Source organism: Aplysia californica, unplaced genomic scaffold (genome assembly GCF_000002075.1).
Source record: "Aplysia californica isolate F4 #8 unplaced genomic scaffold, AplCal3.0 scaffold00013, whole genome shotgun sequence".
NCBI classification, from domain to species: Eukaryota; Metazoa; Mollusca; class Gastropoda; order Aplysiida; family Aplysiidae; genus Aplysia; species Aplysia californica.
Window position 1 is genome coordinate 2,480,474 of NW_004797283.1, and position 19,153 is coordinate 2,499,626.

Below are 19,153 nucleotides of genomic sequence, written 5' to 3' on the forward strand. Positions count from 1 at the left end.
AAAGGTAAAGTTTTTGGACCCATGAAATCTATCTTTAAAAGACAAGGAGGGTTTTTTCTATAATAACCAAACAAATATACACACCAATAAATCCAAACTTCTCCTATAGGTAGGGCAATGCCCACTTTTGGTGTAGGTCAAGATTTCTGAAAACCCCCGAAATCTGGGTTAGCCCGCTTGTCCTTAAAAGTGACCAATTAATCCCTTCCAAAAAAAAGTTAATTGCAATAAGCAAGGAATACCTTCTAACGATGACCTACATCAGACAGTTGCGAGGCACTATGTTCTGACAGAAGAAGAAAATAGTTTTATGTAAGAAGTGTGGTCAAACATTATATGTGTACATAAAAATAAGGTGCACTGTGAGTTGAGGAACATTCATTTGACTACACTTGCGAGAAGCAAGAGTTTTGCAAGACAAATAAGTCATACACAAGTGCTGAAGATTAGAGAGATGTTACTGCTATTCAGAGGGGGCAGTGGCAGAGTGGTTAGTGCGCTCGTCTCCGTAGCGGAAAGTGCGGGTTCAAGCCTCGGTTTGGACACAGATTTTTTTCGCCCCCTCCTGCCCACCCAGCAGTAATGAGTACCTGACTTCGAGTTGGGGAAGTAAAGGCGGCGCGGAAAGGAACTGGCCACCCTACCACAATATGCCGAAGGCCCAGGAAGTTGTCTCACTACAAGGCAATCCCCAATGTCCGGATTGGATGCGGGAACAGCTTTTTACTACTACTCAAGTATAGAAAAGAAAAGGAGGAGAGATAAGGACAACAGATGTTGGAAAAAATAGAAGGAGCAAACCACTCCAGTGCATCCGCAGCCATCCGTCGAAGGGAAAAGAGAAGACAAAGGATGATAGAAGAACGGATCGATTACTTAGTGTATGACTTCGCCATAAGCCGTTTTGAAAAGTGACATATTACGGAACCTTACGCTGAGCAGTCAAGACGAAGCCATAGCATGGGGCAAAAGTTTCAATCTTTGAGATAATGAAAAAAATCTGTGAAACTGTGCGTTGCCGTGGCTCACCCTTCCCCACTGGTCCTTTAACAGTATTCAAAGTCAACATGTTAATAACTACAAGTCCACTTTCTCTTTTAGCAGTTCAGTGACCTTCTACTTCAAGAATATTTTGATGATTATGCTTTTGTTTGACAAGCTTTTAGTTGTCATTCCATCAGAGCTTGAGAACAAATTGATCAATCTTCAAATTTGTTACTTGCTTAAACTTAAAGCATGATATTTAAGATCTCAAACAGAGAAATGAATGGTCTAGTAACTTATCAGGACAGGAAGGAGTAAATGAAAACCATGTTTACTTTTGAATTTTTACTACTAGTGTAGGCCAATAAGTTCGAAGTGTAAATGTATAATAAGCTTATGATCAAGAACTGGCACACTTCTTTCCGACTTTTCTGGTAGAAGCCAAATCCATTGCTCGTTGAACAGGAAATAAGTTTCAGAAACTTCCTTTCATATTTGCATGTATGTGTCTATTCCAACTGACTTATTCCTCAAAGCTGAAGAAAACCCTGAGAAAGCTCATTCCTGCAATAATAAACTAATTTAATAACTGACTTATAATCTTAGATTTTAGAGGTTGGAGACTGAAGTCATAAAGTTAGCAAAACATGGTCTATAAATTTCAAGAAACAGCTTTATCAATATTTAACCTTGACCATTGGAGATTAAAAAATTATGTAGAACTGTATAACTACTGGCCTATATGGACTTATTACACACAAAGTATACACATGACAAATATTTTATTGACATTTTTATTTTTATTTCTTTCACCTTCTTTTATATGCATTCATCAACAGACACTCCATTGTCATCCCCCCAAAAATATGTGCGGGAAAAAAATATCTCTATCACAACATCAACTTCAAGCATTTCCATCTATGCAAATAAGCAGTTGAATAAATACAAACCATTCTCTCAAACACTCATCATAAAAAAGGCAGCTTATGAGCACATCTGTAACCAACAAATTCCCAAATTCATAGCAAGTAACAAAAAAAACAACTAACACCAACACAAACAGTTAGCAAAACCAGCAAACTTTCGTACATGTAGGCTAACCCTCAAACATATGAAAAATATTGCTACAAAATTTTATAAAAATCTAAATTGTTACGGATGCACCATGAATTTATAAGCAGAAGTCAATTTCACATTTTGTAATGTAATTTGAGTGTCTTAAAGTGATTTCAAGTTGCTTAAATTGATTATCTTCATGGAAATTGGCATATTGTATATTCAAAATCGAAGAGCACTGTAGCCTATTTTGAACTTTTTGAGTGCAAATCCAAACCCCGGATTTTAGTGACCCTCCCCTGTCGAGAATACAGTCTTTGAGTTGTTTAAACCCTATTCTTACAGTACACAATAAGTAAAAGTAATTGCACAGGCTAATGCCAAACATTTTTTAAAAGTAAAGTACAAACAGATGCATATATAGATTTTAAAAAGTTGAATGAAACTTATAAGATGCTATAATAATAAGGAATCATAACCTTCCATAGTTCTTTCTCTCTACACCAGGTGTACATCAGACCTACATGAGCATCAACTCCCACGCCATCAACTCCTTGCTTGTGCTGGCAGACGTGATGCTCAGCGCAGCGCCCATCCACATGCTACACTTCCACATGCCCCTCGTGTACCTAATGATCTACATCGCTTTCACTCTTATCTACTGGGCTGGCAACGGGACAAACCACCGAGGGGAGCCTTATATCTATAGCGTACTTGACTACTCCGGAAAGCCGAAGGTGGCAATAGTTGTGATAGTGTGCGTCGCTTTGATTATCGTGCCACTGACACAAGTTCTGTTGTGTGGGCTGCGGAGACTGAGGGAGAAAATTCATGCCAAGCTGAGGTTGTGGAAAGACTTGGAGAACCCCACGAGGTTGTACCAAAGGCAGTGACGATGACAACACACCAGCCCTCATCCATTTAAAAGAAAGCCGGCTTTTATAAACAATCACACACCTGAAAAACAATAAAATGATGTATTCATAAAATCAAAAATGTTAAAATTATTCCTATATATTGCTTTTGCACAAGTAGCCATACAAAGCAAAACCACAGACCTCATGTGTGTGCTTCTGTAGCTCTGTTTCACTGGCTTAAAATTCATCTACCGAAAACATCCTGACAGTAGTCCTGCCTTTCTTCTAAAACACACAAAAGACCACTAAGATTTCAGCTCTTATGTATGTGAAAGACTAGATCTAGGTGCTCAAACCCACATTTTCTAGGATCACGAGTGTTGATGAAGACAAAAAAAGATTAGAAACAAAATTATCCTCCTACTATGCATGAGCACACTAGGAACTTAACCAGACACGATTGAGCACAGATAACCCAAACAGCTCAGGGATTGATAACGACAAATGTGTTAAACAAATCCATTATTCAGGCAAATCAGGAATATAAAGAAATACTAAAGAGATATCAGTCAGGGAATTGAAAGTTGTGTAAGTATAAGCTAAACATGATTTTGAGTTTTCCTTGTTTGTGTTATCTGTGCCTGACAGTACTTTGATGTGAGAAGCAAACACTAAGCTAATGGGAACCTACAACAAAACAAGGTTTGATTTGAACACCCCCCCCCCCTCCTCCCCCCCAAAAAACAACCAAAGCCAAGCATTAGAAAATTTCAAAGGAAGGAAATTTATCATCTAGTCATTTAGAATGATTCGACCATAGTTTACACTGAATAAGTCCTGACGAGACTATAACGTGAAATAAGATTAAGGCCATGATGCAACATTATTAGAATGTCTCAATTTTCCAGAAGGTTGATGACTTTTCCCAAGATTCATCCTTAGACAATTTTATTTGGTGAAAAAACAATGTGTGGGTAAAAATTAATTCACAGCATTGATATTTAAGTTCAAGCCCATATTTGTTTTTATTGATATCATACACATACACTTTTTAATTTAAAACAAACTGGTGTCTTAATGAAAGAAGACCCATTTAAAGACAAAAATATTTGCACCAAATTTAACAAAACTTTAAACATATAAAATTCATCTAGGGCGGCATCATATTTGTCAAGGTGAAGAAAATCAACCTGCGTGTTCGACCAATAAGTTTTTAAAAATTTCAACCAAGATTGTGCAAAAACACAAAACTGTACTACCTCATAAGAAACCACAATGTGTTTTTGTGCGATGAAGACCAAATTTATTTAAAACTAACTTTTCCATAGACATGGTGTCTTAAAAAAAAGAGAGGATCCATTGAAGAATCATTACTTTCCTGTTAATTTTTTTTGGGGGGGAACACATACAGTGGAGTCCACTTATAACGAGTCCTGAAAGAACGAGAAGTCTGTTATAAAGACACTATTCTAAAACCCCGTTTTTTCCCCTTCTTTATCTTTGTAAATAAAATACTGCTATTGCACAATCAGACAGTCATGCAAGTCAGTTGTAACGGAATATTGCTACTGCTGTGCACAGCGCACAGAACAATTAAACATAATATAAAACCTCGCCAGTTGAGAAACTTGTTGGTGATCCAGCGAAACAAAGAATGGGGGAGCCCACGCGAACCAATAATGAAGGTCAAAGCGAATGAGTAGAGATGGTGTGGCAAGCGCAGACAAGCAGAACGCATCGCGTGATAGGCCAGTCTAGTCTAGATTATCTAGGCCTACCATGCCTCTCCAGGCGCGGTTTGTCCATAGAGCACGGTCGTGCAGTGCCACCCCAAATTTTTTATTGTTCTTTTACGTAAAGCACCCATAATAATAAAATAAAAGACGTCAGAAAAAAACACAAGTCAAATATTATATCAAAACAAGGTCCTTGCTGGCTCTGTAACTGTCATTTCTGTGTCTACAGTGCGGTAAAACATTTACATATACTATGCACTATACCATGCCAAAGCCTACGCGCTCTAACTAAACGTAATAGGAGATTCAACAGTGGTAACCTGACCTATAAATCGCTCTTTGGGATAACCCGAGCGATGACGACAGTCGTAGCCAGTTTGGCGGTACATTAATATTAATAAGTCGGCACATCTCAAATGTGTTCCAGCCGAATAGTGCCGAAACATAGCCCACAGCAGGCAGTCTAAAAATAGACGCCATATACTGTACACTATTCTATGCCAAAATTATGTGAGCCCCGGAGCAATCCAGCAGAGTGCTCAAGTGAATTCTGATTGGTTCATTGTCTTGCCACTAGGCTATTTTAAGCGACTCTGTGACCGTGAACCTGAGGGAGGTGAACGTGACATACTCAAGTCACTGTCCTATGATTTGTGTCTTTGAATGGTTTTGTTGTGGAGTGGTGAAAGTTATTACTTGAGTGTTCAGTTCTTATGCAGGATGTTTAGCTAACAAAGAGATTTAGTTCTCGAAATCAAAGCGACAAGTAAAAGGAAAGAAAATAAAAGAATGAGCTCCTCCCTCACCAACCCAAAGATCCTAAAACTATACACCATCCCATTTACAATGCCCTTGACTATCTTCAGCCTGTGATAGCTTAATTAATTGCGCACGCCCACTTTTTAGCCCCACGAACCGCCCCTGTGCCTCTCACTTCTCTGGTGCGGGATGGAGAGGTCACAATGCTTTGATAGATGGAGTGAATGTGTGACGTGCGTAAGCAGGCACAACGCACCACAGGGTGTGGTGGAGTGGGGGACGACACAGCGGGCGAGTTAGCCCAGAGCCAGAGCCCCTTCTATCTGAGCGGCAACGCCGAACTGTCAACATTGCTAGTGCTAGAGAAAGGAACCTGATTTGATTTTTGATCAAGTAAGACTTAGAGATAATGTTGAAAAAAATCATCATCAGGGGAAAAATACAAAAGGAATAAACAGAACCCCAAACTCATAGATTAGGCCTACTTTACTATTTCCTTTGAATTTATTACTGGATCCCTTACAACGAGAATCCTGCTATAACGGACATTTCGCACCAGTCCCCTCCCTCTTGTTATAACAGGATTCCACTGTAGTCTAAAGAAACAAACCATAAAAGCAATTGATCCAAAGAGTCAACCCAGAAACATGCCACAGGTTTATTAAAAATTTCCAGTAGCACATTTGAGTATGTCTGGTGAAAAATGGTCAACACCTGGAGCATATATAAATTAAATAGCCACCACTTTCGCTGAATTGAATTTGGCTATGTCAGTTTCAAATAAATTTAATCTTTAACGCACTTTGCTTACTTTACTTTTCCAATCCAGCCGCCATCTGGGTCCTAGCCCTTTGGCCTAATACACAAATAAACAATATGGTGGTTTTTCAAGAAATTGTTAAGTCTTTTTGTGTTTTATCTTTTAATCAATTTTGGTTGAAATTTTCTTAACTTCATAGTTCTTAAACAAATATGTCGCCTTTCTTCAGACTCACAAATTTTACGTCACCTTGATTGAACATTATTTCTTTGGAGTATTGTTGAAATTGGTGCAAAGATGACTTTAACACTTACAGTACCGAAGGCTCATATGGTGGAAAACCCTCAAGTACCGCACGGTTTTGAGCGCTGACACCGTTGTGGAATTTTTTTAATTAAAAAAGCCTTGGCAGCCCATGAAACACGCTTTAAAAATTCATAGAGGTTCATCAACCATTCAGCTACCATGTAGAGTGACTTCCATTGATATTTACTTTAGTGCAGTGCATCCATTCGCCGTCTAATTATGTTTAGTGTGTCTGGTTGTGTCGGCAACTAAAGTCCCCAGCGGAAGTGAGCGCATACTATGACCTGGCGACTGAAGTCGCCAACGCTACTGTAATAGCTAAATGGGTCCATTTTTTTAACAACCTTTGTTTCATTAAGACTTCTCTGTCCCAGTACTTTGCATTCATCGGTAACACAAATTCATCTTACTCTGTATAACATCCAGCTTGTAGATTGTAATTCGTCCAAAGAAGTCCATACTGCTGTTAAACACAATCTTCATCTTCTGTAGAGTCTGCTGGGTTGGAAGTTTAAACACCTGAATGCAGAAAGGAAACATCATCATTGACATCAAGTTTATCCCTTTCACGTAAATAATTTTTATGAAAATCAGCCAGAATATTTGTCCCATTATTATACAACATGAGTCTTAATTCAAATGAAAAACTAGACTCGTTTGAGCTTTGCTCTAAATTCTGGACAATATCAAGAAGTTTAAGAGTTTTATGGCGCTTGCAACACAAATAGGTCACAGGTCGTATAAGTGCCGAAGATTTGATGAGATACTACTAGAGAGTAACAGACAAAGACAAGAAGGGTAGATATATGATACGAAAGAAGGAACAACCACACCAAAGCACCCACCAACCACCCATATATCAAAAAGGATGTAAATGCAATCATACAATGACAGTATTGACATAGTATCATACAGTAGGTAAAGCTTAATGTGAATACCCAACAATGAAAGTTTTAACATTTAACAGCCAGTGCCATTTTTTCATCAATTTTCCTCAACAGCTAGAATTAAATCTGTACTGCCACTAGCAATTCGCATAAGTCTTTGTATCACTGACAATTTAGAATCTAAATCTGCTTTGTTGACCATGACAAAAAATCAACCATTAGCAACATTGGGGAAACAGTGAGATGAATGCAGAAAAGGCAAGTAGAGGGACTTGATTACCAATTTTGATTTGCAAAGTGACACGGATTCTAGGTCCACAGTTGTCGGTGATACAACACGATGTCTCTCAAAAAAGACATCTTCAAGTGTCAAATTCTATCAAAAAAAGGAAGAATTACCATTTTTAGTTTTAATTTGACCAATTTTATGGACGTGGATTTGGAGGCCTGAGCAGAAATGTGTATTTAATAGGTGAAAACAATATGCTCTGTGCTGTTCTGACGGAAGGGGGTAGACAGAGACGACATGGAGTGTGTTGTTTCGGCCGATAGGAGTCAAGTATGTCTTCATACGACAATTTGCTTTATCATTATTTCAAGGGCTACCCCAATCAGTGGCAGGTAAGCTTTCATTACTTACTAAACGTCACATTTACATATCGCTGGTGGAGTGATGAAACCTCGTAACCCTCAATTTTTTCGAAAATCGTTTTTTTTGCCTTAATATCTTCTCCCAGTCCTTCTTCACATTGTGTCAAAAGCACTAGGTTAAATTATAAAGAGAAAGTATGAAAAAAACTTACTAAAAAAACCTCGTATGTTTGCCCCCATGATATCCTGGCGTGATGAAACCTCGCAACCCTCACCTGGTGCGCTGATCTGCTTTTGCGTGGTTTCATCACTCCCGGTTTGAGAGAGTGACGTGCTTTTACGAGGTTCTGGATATGAATTGACTTAATGGAAGTGCTCATAATTGTCATTTTCTGGTGCATTTTATATGCCTGACTTAATAAAGAAAAGTTTAATTCATTCATACATTCATTCATTCATTCAATCTTTTATTTATCCATTTTATTTCAGTCAGTTCAGAAATTCAAATATGATCATAAGTGAAGGAGTTACATTACGTAAATCTATTTGAAATCCTGTTATAGGGATGACTAACGCATTGGTAAACAAGATGTTCTTATAAAGCACAAACATTGTTAACACTTAATTTAACAACAGTCACACCTTGAAAAGACAGGTGATAATAGTCCTTACCAAGAATAAGTGACAAGTCTATGCACTCTCCAAATGTCACCTGGACATTATGTTTATCAAAGAGAGGGTAAGGTTTCACCCCTTCTCAGACTATGAATCCGCTGATTAGTCGAATCCTTCAGTCGTGGTTGAGACCAAATAGTACTGAACTTACCCATGTTCTTCTTGACCCTGAAGTCTATAGAGGGCATTGCGACAAATTTGTGCCTCAACAATACAAGTGATATGGACATTTACGCATCTGTTTTGAATATCTCCCCCATCTGTGCTCGCATCACCTAGATCTTTACACCATCCAAGGGCTGGTTTGGAAACCACTGAGCAGACCCCGTTCCATCAAATGACTCCAGCTACCATGTCGCAGTTCTTTCCAGGGATGTGTCTTATATGTGGGGGCAAGGAAGTATCAGAATCATCACAGACTGAGTCAGCACCAACACCAGTGTCGCCTGGAATCACGCCCCAAACCATACTGACATTTCCCCAGGCAGCTGTAAGTCAGCAGCTGAATTATTACCTGCGAAGTCACAGCAACACGATCTGCAGACCACATTCCTAGGTCCATCTCACCTTCAGGCACCTTAGGCACTTTTCCTGGAGCCTGATCCAAAAACACAGCTCATTTGGGATGCCAAAGAGGAAAAGAAAGGGTTTTCAGGAGTGGCGACAAATAAGCCAAGGCCATCCGTGGATCTGGTCAGGAATACCATAAAGATTTAATGAAAAGCCCAGCTACGTCACTGAAACCAAACTGTGATTGCAAGAGCTGAACTTTGAAATGTAAAGGGCAAACGGCTCTGGAGGAAGACAGACACATTAATTTTGATTCAGTGTAGTCCTCTCATGGGATGAAAAAAATGTCTCTTTATTGGACTAGTGGACATAGACCAGCCTCAGAGGAGGTATTCAGAAACTAACCAGACAGGGCATACCTTCAAATTCACATATAAAATGGCGGTCATAAGGTGCCAGTGTATAAAAAGATGTTCCTGCATTCAACTGGATTGAGTGAATGATTTGTAAGAAACATTTAGAACCAATTATCAAAGGAACTCAGATATCTACATAATGTATGCACAATTCTGCCAAGACCACAGGAGGCAGACTCTCAACAGACACCCCCCCCCCCCCCCATCAATGAAACAATCAGGCAGAATAGCCTGTCTTGTTCATGCCAAAGAAAGATATGTGAGACCTTTGCATTATCCCTGAAGGTGGCAACGTGCGGAGGATTTTTGGAATGCTCACATTCTAGAAAAGGGGCAGCGCGCAAGGAAATGGAACGAGACAAATCTGAAGCCATCAAATATCTCGCCAGTGATGAACCTAAAATGGCGCATGTTTTCTATGGATCTTCAGCTTGTGCTCCTTACACTTACACCCAAACTGAATGCATCAGCCTTATATTACAAAACAAAGCGTGCCGTTCATAACTTTACGATATTTGAAGCTCCAACACATCAGGCTACTTGTTACGTGTGGCATGAAGCAGAAAGGGGAATTAGTAAGTAAGCTTGCTTCATGTCTACTGGCGTTTTTGAAGGAAAAGCTGTACTTCCAGAAAACCATCATCGACAGCGACCGCTGTGGTTACCAATACAGAAATGCCACACTAGCTAATGTCTCTCTCAGCCTGTTTGCAACAACATATGGTAGCACAATTGAACAGAAATGGTTGATCAAAGGACACACAAATATAAGTTGACTGTACACTCAACTATTGAAAGATCAGTTCGAAAAGCACGAATCGAGGTCGCCCTAAACTACATGTATCTCCATTTCTTCAGGATGGCCAGAGAAAAACCAGACATTATTCTAAGTGAGGAAGTTACAAGTCTATCAGACCAGGCAGAAAAACGGGTCATCCTGTTGTCACCGACATCAGGTGTTTGAGGTACACCCCAGACATGAACATCCAGTTCAAGCTGCTTTTCAGTGATGAATGGGTTTACGTTCCGAAGGCAGAACACAGAAACATGACTTAAAATCCAGCACTCCCAAGTACAACCCCCTTTACTAGCTTGAATCTGTTATTTCCAATATACGTCATCACTTTATGACAATTTACGCCGTTATCATTAATGGCTATTCATAATGGGGGGGGGGGGGGGGGGTTCAGTCCCAGACATCGTACTGATCTTTTGGGGGGTTTTTTGTCTGCACATACGTTATGTATTTTCATAATTAATCCAATTATTATTCATGACACACAACCTATTATTTGATTGATCTTCCATTCGTTTTTCGAAGCATTTTGTGGCGTGCTTTCGTGTGCATGTGTGTATGTGTGTGTGTGTGTGTGTGTGTGTGTGTGTGTGTGTGTGTGTGTGTGTGTGTGTGTGTGTGTGTGTGTGTGTGTGTGTGTGTGTGTGTGAGTGTGTGTGTATTACATTATTTTCTTAATAAATTTAGTAATGGACTGACACAGTAAAACTTTGAAAATCATGTCTATATTTTGATCTAGATCTATTTCTTACCATTGTAAAAGCCATCTGCAGTGCAACCAGAGACCATATTGCAGAGATATACTATTCATTTGTGCCTTTTTGTAAAATGGAAGTAACCAGATCTAATCCTGGAAAATTATATTGAAACAGATTGCACAAATCGCTGATCCATTTGAGGTTTCAAACCCAAATTCTGCCGATAACACACATTTATTTGACTTCAGTTGGCCGGGAATCTAACTCTAAACTAATTGGTCTTGAAGAAACATCTTCATCACTTTGTTGCGTTCCAAACTACAAATGCATACTGCAACCAAATGAGCTGCGAGAAAACTCGCAAACCTCAAACTCTGTCCTGATGAAACCTCGCAACCCTCCCGCCGGCTGATTACGAGGTTTCATCACGACAAAAATGTTGTAATGAAACCTTGCATCCCACAGCATAACCATTTAAAGAATAGAAAAGGGGATTTCTTTGGTCTAACCAAGTTTCAAAGGTGTTTTCATTTATCTGTACCAACTTTGGTTCATATAGATCTTTTTGTTCACGAATAAATCAGTTTTTTGTCTCTCCTGTAAAATTTTCCTTTCTGGGGTTGCGAGGTTTCATCACTCCACCAGCGATATACTTGTGGAAGGAAGCATATAAAAAAACTTTCACATCACCGTTGACGAGATCTTTACAAAACAAAAACGTTGAGAAAACAAACAAAATTCACTGTACCCACAAACTTGTAACATGTCCTTATCCATTTAATAAAGACTTAGACCTTGAAAGTGATTGGCCAGTCAAGACTTTCATTGGTGGCAGCAGCCGTTAGTGTCAAAAGATATAAAAATGTGAACTATAGGTATTTTAGTGTTAGAGATGAAAATGTGACCTTGAACCTTTTTCTGGTGATTTTATAAAAGATAAATGGTCTTGCATGCACACAGCAGAATCAGTGTGATACAGAAATATTTTTGTAATGTTCAAATTTTATTATGTTTAGTTTTAGTTTTTTACATTCAAAGATATATATCGCTAGCCGCGTGATTCAACCGCCTAAGTGACAAAATTTTCAAAAATCACTTTTTGATCCCTTCATGCAGTACAACCTTTGATACACCTTATGTTAAAATCCCAAGTTTGAAAGATTGCTGCAAAGGGTTTCAAGCCTTCAGTAAATCACCAGTCCTCAATTTCCACATGATTCAACCACCCAATTGCCAGTTTTACAGCCCGGTGGCAAATGGGCGGTTCAATCACGCAGATTCAGTGGCTTGTTGAGGTGTTCATCTATCCCGTAGGCGGCGTGACTGTGGCCTTTGTCAAAACAGATTGGACGGTAACATCAAAACAAAGAGCTGCCTTTGCTAACTTCGACTCAGATCGAACGCTATCAATAGGCAGAAGATTCTGTCAAGGCAGTTTGAGTAATCTATTAATAGGATTGGTAGTATAGTTGAGAAAGGGCAAGATGGCATCAAAGAATATGTTAATACTGACTTGACCAAGTCGGAAAATTGTTGCAAAAGCTACTGACGAATGAATTTTGTAAAAAGTTTACGATTGATAGCTAACGGGCGCTTATTTCACATTCCATACAACTATTGGAAAATATTTTTATCGCGACTTTACGCGTTTCTTACTTTAAGTGTGCGCCCTTTGCTGTGTCTGTCGTCGTGTACAATTCCTCAATCATTGATTAATTAATTAGTGCCGGGTAGATGATACTTAATTTGTCACCCGCAAAAAGGCTACTCATAAACATATTCTCTCTTCAACAAACATTCTACCTATCAAAACAATGAGTTTGTAAACAACTGCCCTAACACAGTGGTTATTCATGACTGTTGCAAAGACAGTTTACATGACTTGGGGGTGGGAGCTCCACGATTGTCAAAAGTACCAGAGAGCAGAAGAGGTGATAACTAATTCTTCAACAAACCTAATGACATTGCTTTCCCATTACTACAGACAGAATACAGGCAAAATTTATCTTTACTAAAACTTTCAAAGCCTCAGAGGACTTTATAGAGAATACCAAAGAAAACCGAATGAGTCACACATTGTCCCAGACGACTTTAGAGAGATAATAAAAAAAAGCAACCTGCTGTTGTATGTATGTCGGAAGGATCAATGCCATGTACACAAGGTAGGAGAAAGAATCTAACATGAAACTTGCACAAAACACAGTGTATTGGACCAGATTATGTCTAGTGTGCATACACTTGGAAGCGGATTTGTTGTTAGTACGGCGTTGAACGCATCTGCTACACTATATCATGACAGGACCGAATTGGCTGTCTATATTTTTATAAGATTTGGTAACCAAAGATGTGAAGTGCCAAGTTTGGCACGAAGGAGAAGGACCATTGATTGCCAGTGAATTCAGTTACTGAAGGAGCCTACTGACAATAAATATGTCACTTTCATCATATACAGAGGTGGAGGTACTTATCAAACCCCAACGCTATGTTGCCAAATGCAATCGGCGACATTAAAAATTAGTACCAGATAGGACAAAACTGTTGAACACAAATACCTTGAAAAAGAACACACGCAAATGGAAGAGGACAGACCACACAGTGCAATCAAAAGGTCCCTGAAAAATGGTATGGTCTATGTGCATGGATAATAACGTTTTTAAGAAAGTAAGACAATATCAGCCCCCCCCCCCCCCCCCTTCCACCCTTTTTGATGCTCAATTTCAGGACCATTCAGACCTGGCTGAAACAAAAATGACCCCGTAGCCACAAACGTTTGTTGCCTTTGATACACACTGAACAATAACATCCAGTACAAATTGAACATTAAGATGAACGGTCTTTTTTCCAACTCCATGAGGCCAAAAACAGTCCTGCCCCAGAAGACCCAACCAAATAACAGAAATAATTACTCTCTACTTTATAATTACTCTTACATTTATTTTGCTTTTGTCGATAACTCAAATGGCCTTGATTATAGTGATTCAAACGCCTAGGCGCCGTCATACTATCACTTAGGCGGTTGAATCACGCAGATTTTGGTAGGTTTTAACCGCCTATGTCCAGTAACTTATGAAAGAAAGCTTTTTTTTTCAAAGTTGGTTAGAGACCATAATCTGAATTTCGAATTTATAGGTACGAGCATAATGAAATAAAACAGTTTTTTGCTTCTCCTGAAAAATTTGTCTCTTGGCACTTAGACGGCGTTGAATCCCGCGGCTAGCGATACGTAAGAAAAAAAGCGGGACCTGAAAACTACAGTATAACACAGATAGCATGAATTCATCGGGACCGGCCTCGGAAGTACGAGGGATCCATAGTTCGAAGTATACGTGAACAGCGTTACGGCATCAGCCGTGTCAGAGAATCAAAGGAAGCAACAAAGATTGGGTTGGAACAGAGATTTTTCTTTTTTAGGCCATTGTCCAAGATCAGATAGGTTAGACCTATGCCTATTGACTTGAATTTGAAATCTGAGAGAATTTGAAATTGATAGATTGAGAATGAGAAATACGATGAGCAATGCTTTCGAGTTCCATCGATAATAAGCCTACCTGCACCAAGACAGTATAATTGCACAGGTCAGTGTGAGCGGTCTTTAATTAATTAGCACTAAATCAAAGTGCTTTTTCAAATTTTTCAAAACACAAACATTTTGTCAAGATAAGCATATCGCAACAGTGAATCAGCAACGCGATGATGAAACAATGCAGCCCTACCTCGCCTCTCCCACCAAGCACATCGTCCTTTGCAAAGAGGGGTGGGGCAGCTGATCATGTAATGCACAACCCCTCCTCTCGCCCACTCCACACAAGCCTAGCTAGGCATGGGACCTAGGCATGGGCAGAGGACAGACATGTCAAGAAGCGGGCTAAAAATAGCACAGCTAACTGCTTCGGTGGAGAGGGGGGGGAAGGTGGTATTTTACCGACCTTCCTTTTTTTCTGTTTTTACTATTATTATTTTGTCTCAAGTGCACCTCAAAGGACATTGACATTAGACCTCTACGGCAGCGTAATTAGTTCACCTATTCCATGTTTGTGTTTGAGCTTCGCGTAATTTTCTTGCAAAGATAAAGAAGTATAAAAAAAAAAAAAAGAGACCGCAGGCACAGTTCAACAGATGCACGATTTCGAGTCTTTTGTGTTCAACCTATCCGGGTTATAGTACTGTAGTTTGCTTTGGGCATGTTTGGTAAGTGTGCAAGACTAAAAGGGGGAGAAAAATTAGATAATAATAGTCACCTGCGAAGGATTGATATTTTCAGGGTAAAAATTATGGATCTTTTGGAGATCTTCCCCCTGACAAGCAGCCTCAATCCAACATTCTTTGCCAGAGAATCCACCTTGGAACTGGACGTGAATTTCGCTGACGCTGACCTCCTCTTCAAATTCTAGTAGAATCCACTGGGGACTACCCTGAAGAAGAAGGTAAAACAATTATTCAATGTAAGCCAAGACCCCACTTGTACTTTCTCTTTTAAATGGATAAACAAGAACACGAAAAGGTAAATTCTCATTACATAAAAAAAAATTTTTTGTGTGAGCATAGAAAGAAAGCAAAAACTGAGCAAGCTGTGACTGCAGGTGCAAATTTCCTTCCTTCCCCCACCACACACACTTAGTATGTAAACAACACTGTCCAGGTTATTTTATATTAATTAATATTTTATGATAACACATATTACTAATTAGACAGAGTCAACAGGTAACTACTTTTTATAGAGCAAACAAAAGTTACCACTCAAATGAATGAATAGAAACAATTTGATTCCATGAAACTATGTGATCAATTTGATTTACTTTTTTGATATTTCATTTTCAAAATATAAAAAGGTAAATGTGCCCAGACATAATCGTACCTGATCAGAATTCCAACACGTTTCGTCATCACCATCAAATAAAAACTGCTTCCCAAACTGCTTTACATCTCTGTTGAGAACAGAACTTACTCTGTGGGGGAAAATAAAAGAAAAGGTCAAAAGCTAAAAAGAACTACTGTGAGTGCTCAGTCAGCATGAGTGAAACGGTTTTTGTTTACTGTGCTAAAGCTGCCTTGATTTGAATTTAACATTGAAGTATCAGCCTCTAAGTAATACAACCTTCGACTATTGTAATTCTTCTTTCCCATTCCTAAACATCCTCAAGTAGCCTTTTTCTGAGGTAAAGTAGACCCAGTATCTCATTATATATTATAAGTGTTATACCCTCTCTGATAAGCTGCTCACATCATAACTTACAATAAATGAGAGAATCCCTTTACTGGTCAGGTCATTCTGATCTAATTTTCTCAACACCATGGTGGACATAGAGCTGAAACTGTCCAAGACGACCAACCACTGTCTAGAAGATAATCGGTCATCTTATTAGACAAGGAGTTCTCTCAGACTGTGTCACTATCATCGTCATCATAATCAAGTGCCATAATATCTGCGGAAGGCGATCATGGTTCTCCATTCATTCTTTTGCTCGGATGCTCTTAAAAAAAGCTACATTACCCTTATCTTTCCCCGTTACCCCCATCTTTTTAGGTGCTCCAAGTACGATGCTCTGGGCCAGCCCCTGTCTCGTTTTCCTTCAATTTTGCCAGTGAGAGCTAGTTGTTCAAGTTCAAGCCTTTTATGTCTATTCAGGTGTCCCAAAAACAGCATACGTTTTTTCCTAATTGTTTTTATCAATAGCACAAAAAATGTAAGATTACAGTTTCCTTGCACACTCAAGCTTTAGAAGTCAGAAAAACGTTGGCAGACATTTTCTCGATAATTTTACCTCTCAACCACACGTACCAGACAACCCTAAGCGTAAATCGCAGGTATATATCTTGACTTCTATTCAAGACAGACAAGTATTTTTTCAACCAAAGCAAGGCAAAGGAACAGACTTAAAATCATATAGATTATTTTAAAATAACTCCTAGTGGTGATGCGTCTATTGTCTATATAATCAGATAATCACCTGTTATATAGGGCATGAGGTGGGCTACCCAGGAAGCGAGATGGATAAAGGGCATAGTATAGACCCTGACCCTCTTTAATGGAAAATTTCAGTGTTCTTTATAGAGTCAAACCTGTGTAAAACGGCCATCCATTGTCAAGGAGAAAGTGGCCATATAACACAGGTGGCCGTCTTAGGCAGGACTGGTCAAAATGAAGAAAGCAGATCATACTCTTCTGAGGTCTAAACAGGGGCTGATCTCAGACTTTAGACTGCCATAATAAGACTAATTCAAAAGGATTTTTGTTTTCTTATGAAAAAGGGGGGGGGGGGGGGGTGGTGTAAGACATTTTTTTTGTGTTTCTGTTTTGTTGGTTTGTTTTTTGGTACGGAGTGTCTACGTACACGGTAACCGGGCACCTTGTCTCAATATCTACGTACACGGTAACCAGGCACCTAGTCTCACCTGGTCTCAGTATCTACGTACACGGTAACCGGGCACCTAGTCTCAGTATCTACCTACACGATAAACCGGAAATAAATCAATATTTTGTGGTGTGCTGAAAAAATAAGAAAGTCATAAAAGCGTCTTGTCGGGCTCGCCATTGTGACCGGTCAGTGCACCTGTGCGTGCGCATCACATTGTGAGTACCAGTTGGGGGTCACCCAAGTTTATTGAAAGCCTGCGCACAGCGAAGTATAGGGCTCCGGAATGGGGGGGGATTATTGATTTTTTTAAAGGTACAGTCGGGGGAGGGGTGGGGATGAAGGCAACACTGGATTATAACAAAAACTGAACTTGGGAGTTCTGAACTGCCCGGTTACTGTGTACGTGACACTGAGACTACGTGCCTGGTTGCCAGTTACCGTGTACGTACATCCTCCGTATTTGGTAAGCTTTCTTTTTGTTGCTGATTTTGTGCAAGGGTAAAATAAACGGAATATTCATGTAAGGAAGACGATGAAGACCGAGTGCCATGGTAAAACAAAAACACGGGTTGGTACCACTCGGAGTACGAGCGCCGCTTCTCTCGCAAGTTCATGTCAACGTCCAGTGTTATTTGTTACAGATTAGGTAAACAAAAATGAAACTGGACCATATAGGCTGACCTTCTCACTCTGGTCAGGAAATGCAAACTGGGATGTGTATGGACACATCACCTGTTCATCCGGCCTTGCCAAGATGATCCTGCAAGGCAGCGTCTAGGGGAAAAAGAACAGAGGCAGACCTAAGATTTGATATTTTACAGTTCGGAGTGTCTTCGTACACGGTAACCGGGCACCTAGCCTCAGTGTCTACGTACACGGTAACCGGCAACCGGGCACGTAGTCTCAATTTCATGTACACTGTAACCGGCAACCGGGCATGTAGTCTCAGTGTCACCAGAGACTATATAATTAAATACTCTCTGGGGTCACGTACACGGTAACCGGGCAGTTCGCAGAACTCCAAGTTCAGTTTCTGTCATACGGTGTTGCCTTCATCCCCACCCCTCCCCCGACTGTACCTTTTAAAACCATCCTGCAAGGCAGCATCCAGGGGAAAAGGAACGGAGGCAGACCTAAGATTCAATATTTTACAGTTCAGAGTGTCTCCGTACACGGTAACCGGCAACCGGGCACGTAGTCTCAGTTTCACGTACACGGTAACCGGGCATGTAGCCTCAATATCTACATACACGGTAACCGGCAACCGGGCATGTAGTCTCAGTGTCACCAGAGACTATATAATTAAATACTCTCTGGTGTCACGTACACGGTAAACGGGCAGTTCGCAGAACTCCAAGTTCAGTTTCTGTCATACGGTGTTGCCTTCATCCCCACCCCTCCCCCGACTGTACCTTTTAAAACCATCCTGCAAGGCAGCATCCAGGGGAAAAGGAACGGAGGCAGACCTAAGATTCAATATTTTACAGTTCAGAGTGTCTCCGTACACGGTAACCGGCAACCGGGCACGTAGTCTCAGTTTCACGTACACGGTAACCGGGCATGTAGCCTCAATATCTACATACACGGTAACCGGCAACCGGGCATGTAGTCTCAGTGTCACCAGAGACTATATAATTAAATACTCTCTGGTGTCACGTACACGGTAAACGGGCAGTTCGCAGAACTCCAAGTTCAGTTTCTGTCATACGGTGTTGCCTTCATCCCCACCCCTCCCCCGACTGTACCTTTTAAAAAATTAATAATTC

The 19,153-nt window shown here is 40.0% G+C and overlaps 2 protein-coding genes across 8 annotated transcripts in view; one reads left to right on the top strand and one right to left on the bottom strand.

The window, feature by feature from the left end:
- The window catches only part of LOC101854464 (protein rolling stone), a 7,469-nt gene extending 4,433 nt beyond the window's left edge, over window positions 1-3,036 (top strand). For all 4 annotated transcript variants that reach the window (XM_013084744.2, XM_035970750.1, XM_035970755.1 and 1 more), the window contains exon 4: window positions 2,548-3,036. In XM_013084744.2, the coding sequence (XP_012940198.1) occupies window positions 2,548-2,933 (386 nt within the window). In that variant the 3' untranslated portion in view covers window positions 2,934-3,036. The remainder of the gene's footprint in view (window positions 1-2,547) is intronic.
- LOC101854062 (nuclear receptor 2C2-associated protein) overlaps window positions 2,748-19,153 on the bottom strand; it is an 18,411-nt gene continuing 2,005 nt past the window's right edge. The window contains exons 2-6 of one of the 4 annotated variants that reach the window (XM_013084754.2): window positions 18,120-18,161; window positions 15,887-15,977; window positions 15,270-15,443; window positions 6,869-6,977; window positions 2,880-2,997 (exon numbers count right to left, since the gene is read on the bottom strand). In XM_013084754.2, the coding sequence (XP_012940208.1) occupies window positions 2,990-2,997; window positions 6,869-6,977; window positions 15,270-15,443; window positions 15,887-15,977; window positions 18,120-18,161 (424 nt within the window). In that variant the 3' untranslated portion in view covers window positions 2,880-2,989. Of the gene's footprint in view, window positions 2,998-6,868; window positions 6,978-14,434; window positions 14,859-15,269; window positions 15,444-15,886; window positions 15,978-18,119; window positions 18,162-19,153 lie in introns of those variants that run through there. The other 3 variants (XR_004858718.1, XM_005090169.3, XM_035970760.1) reach the window with 3 other exon arrangements.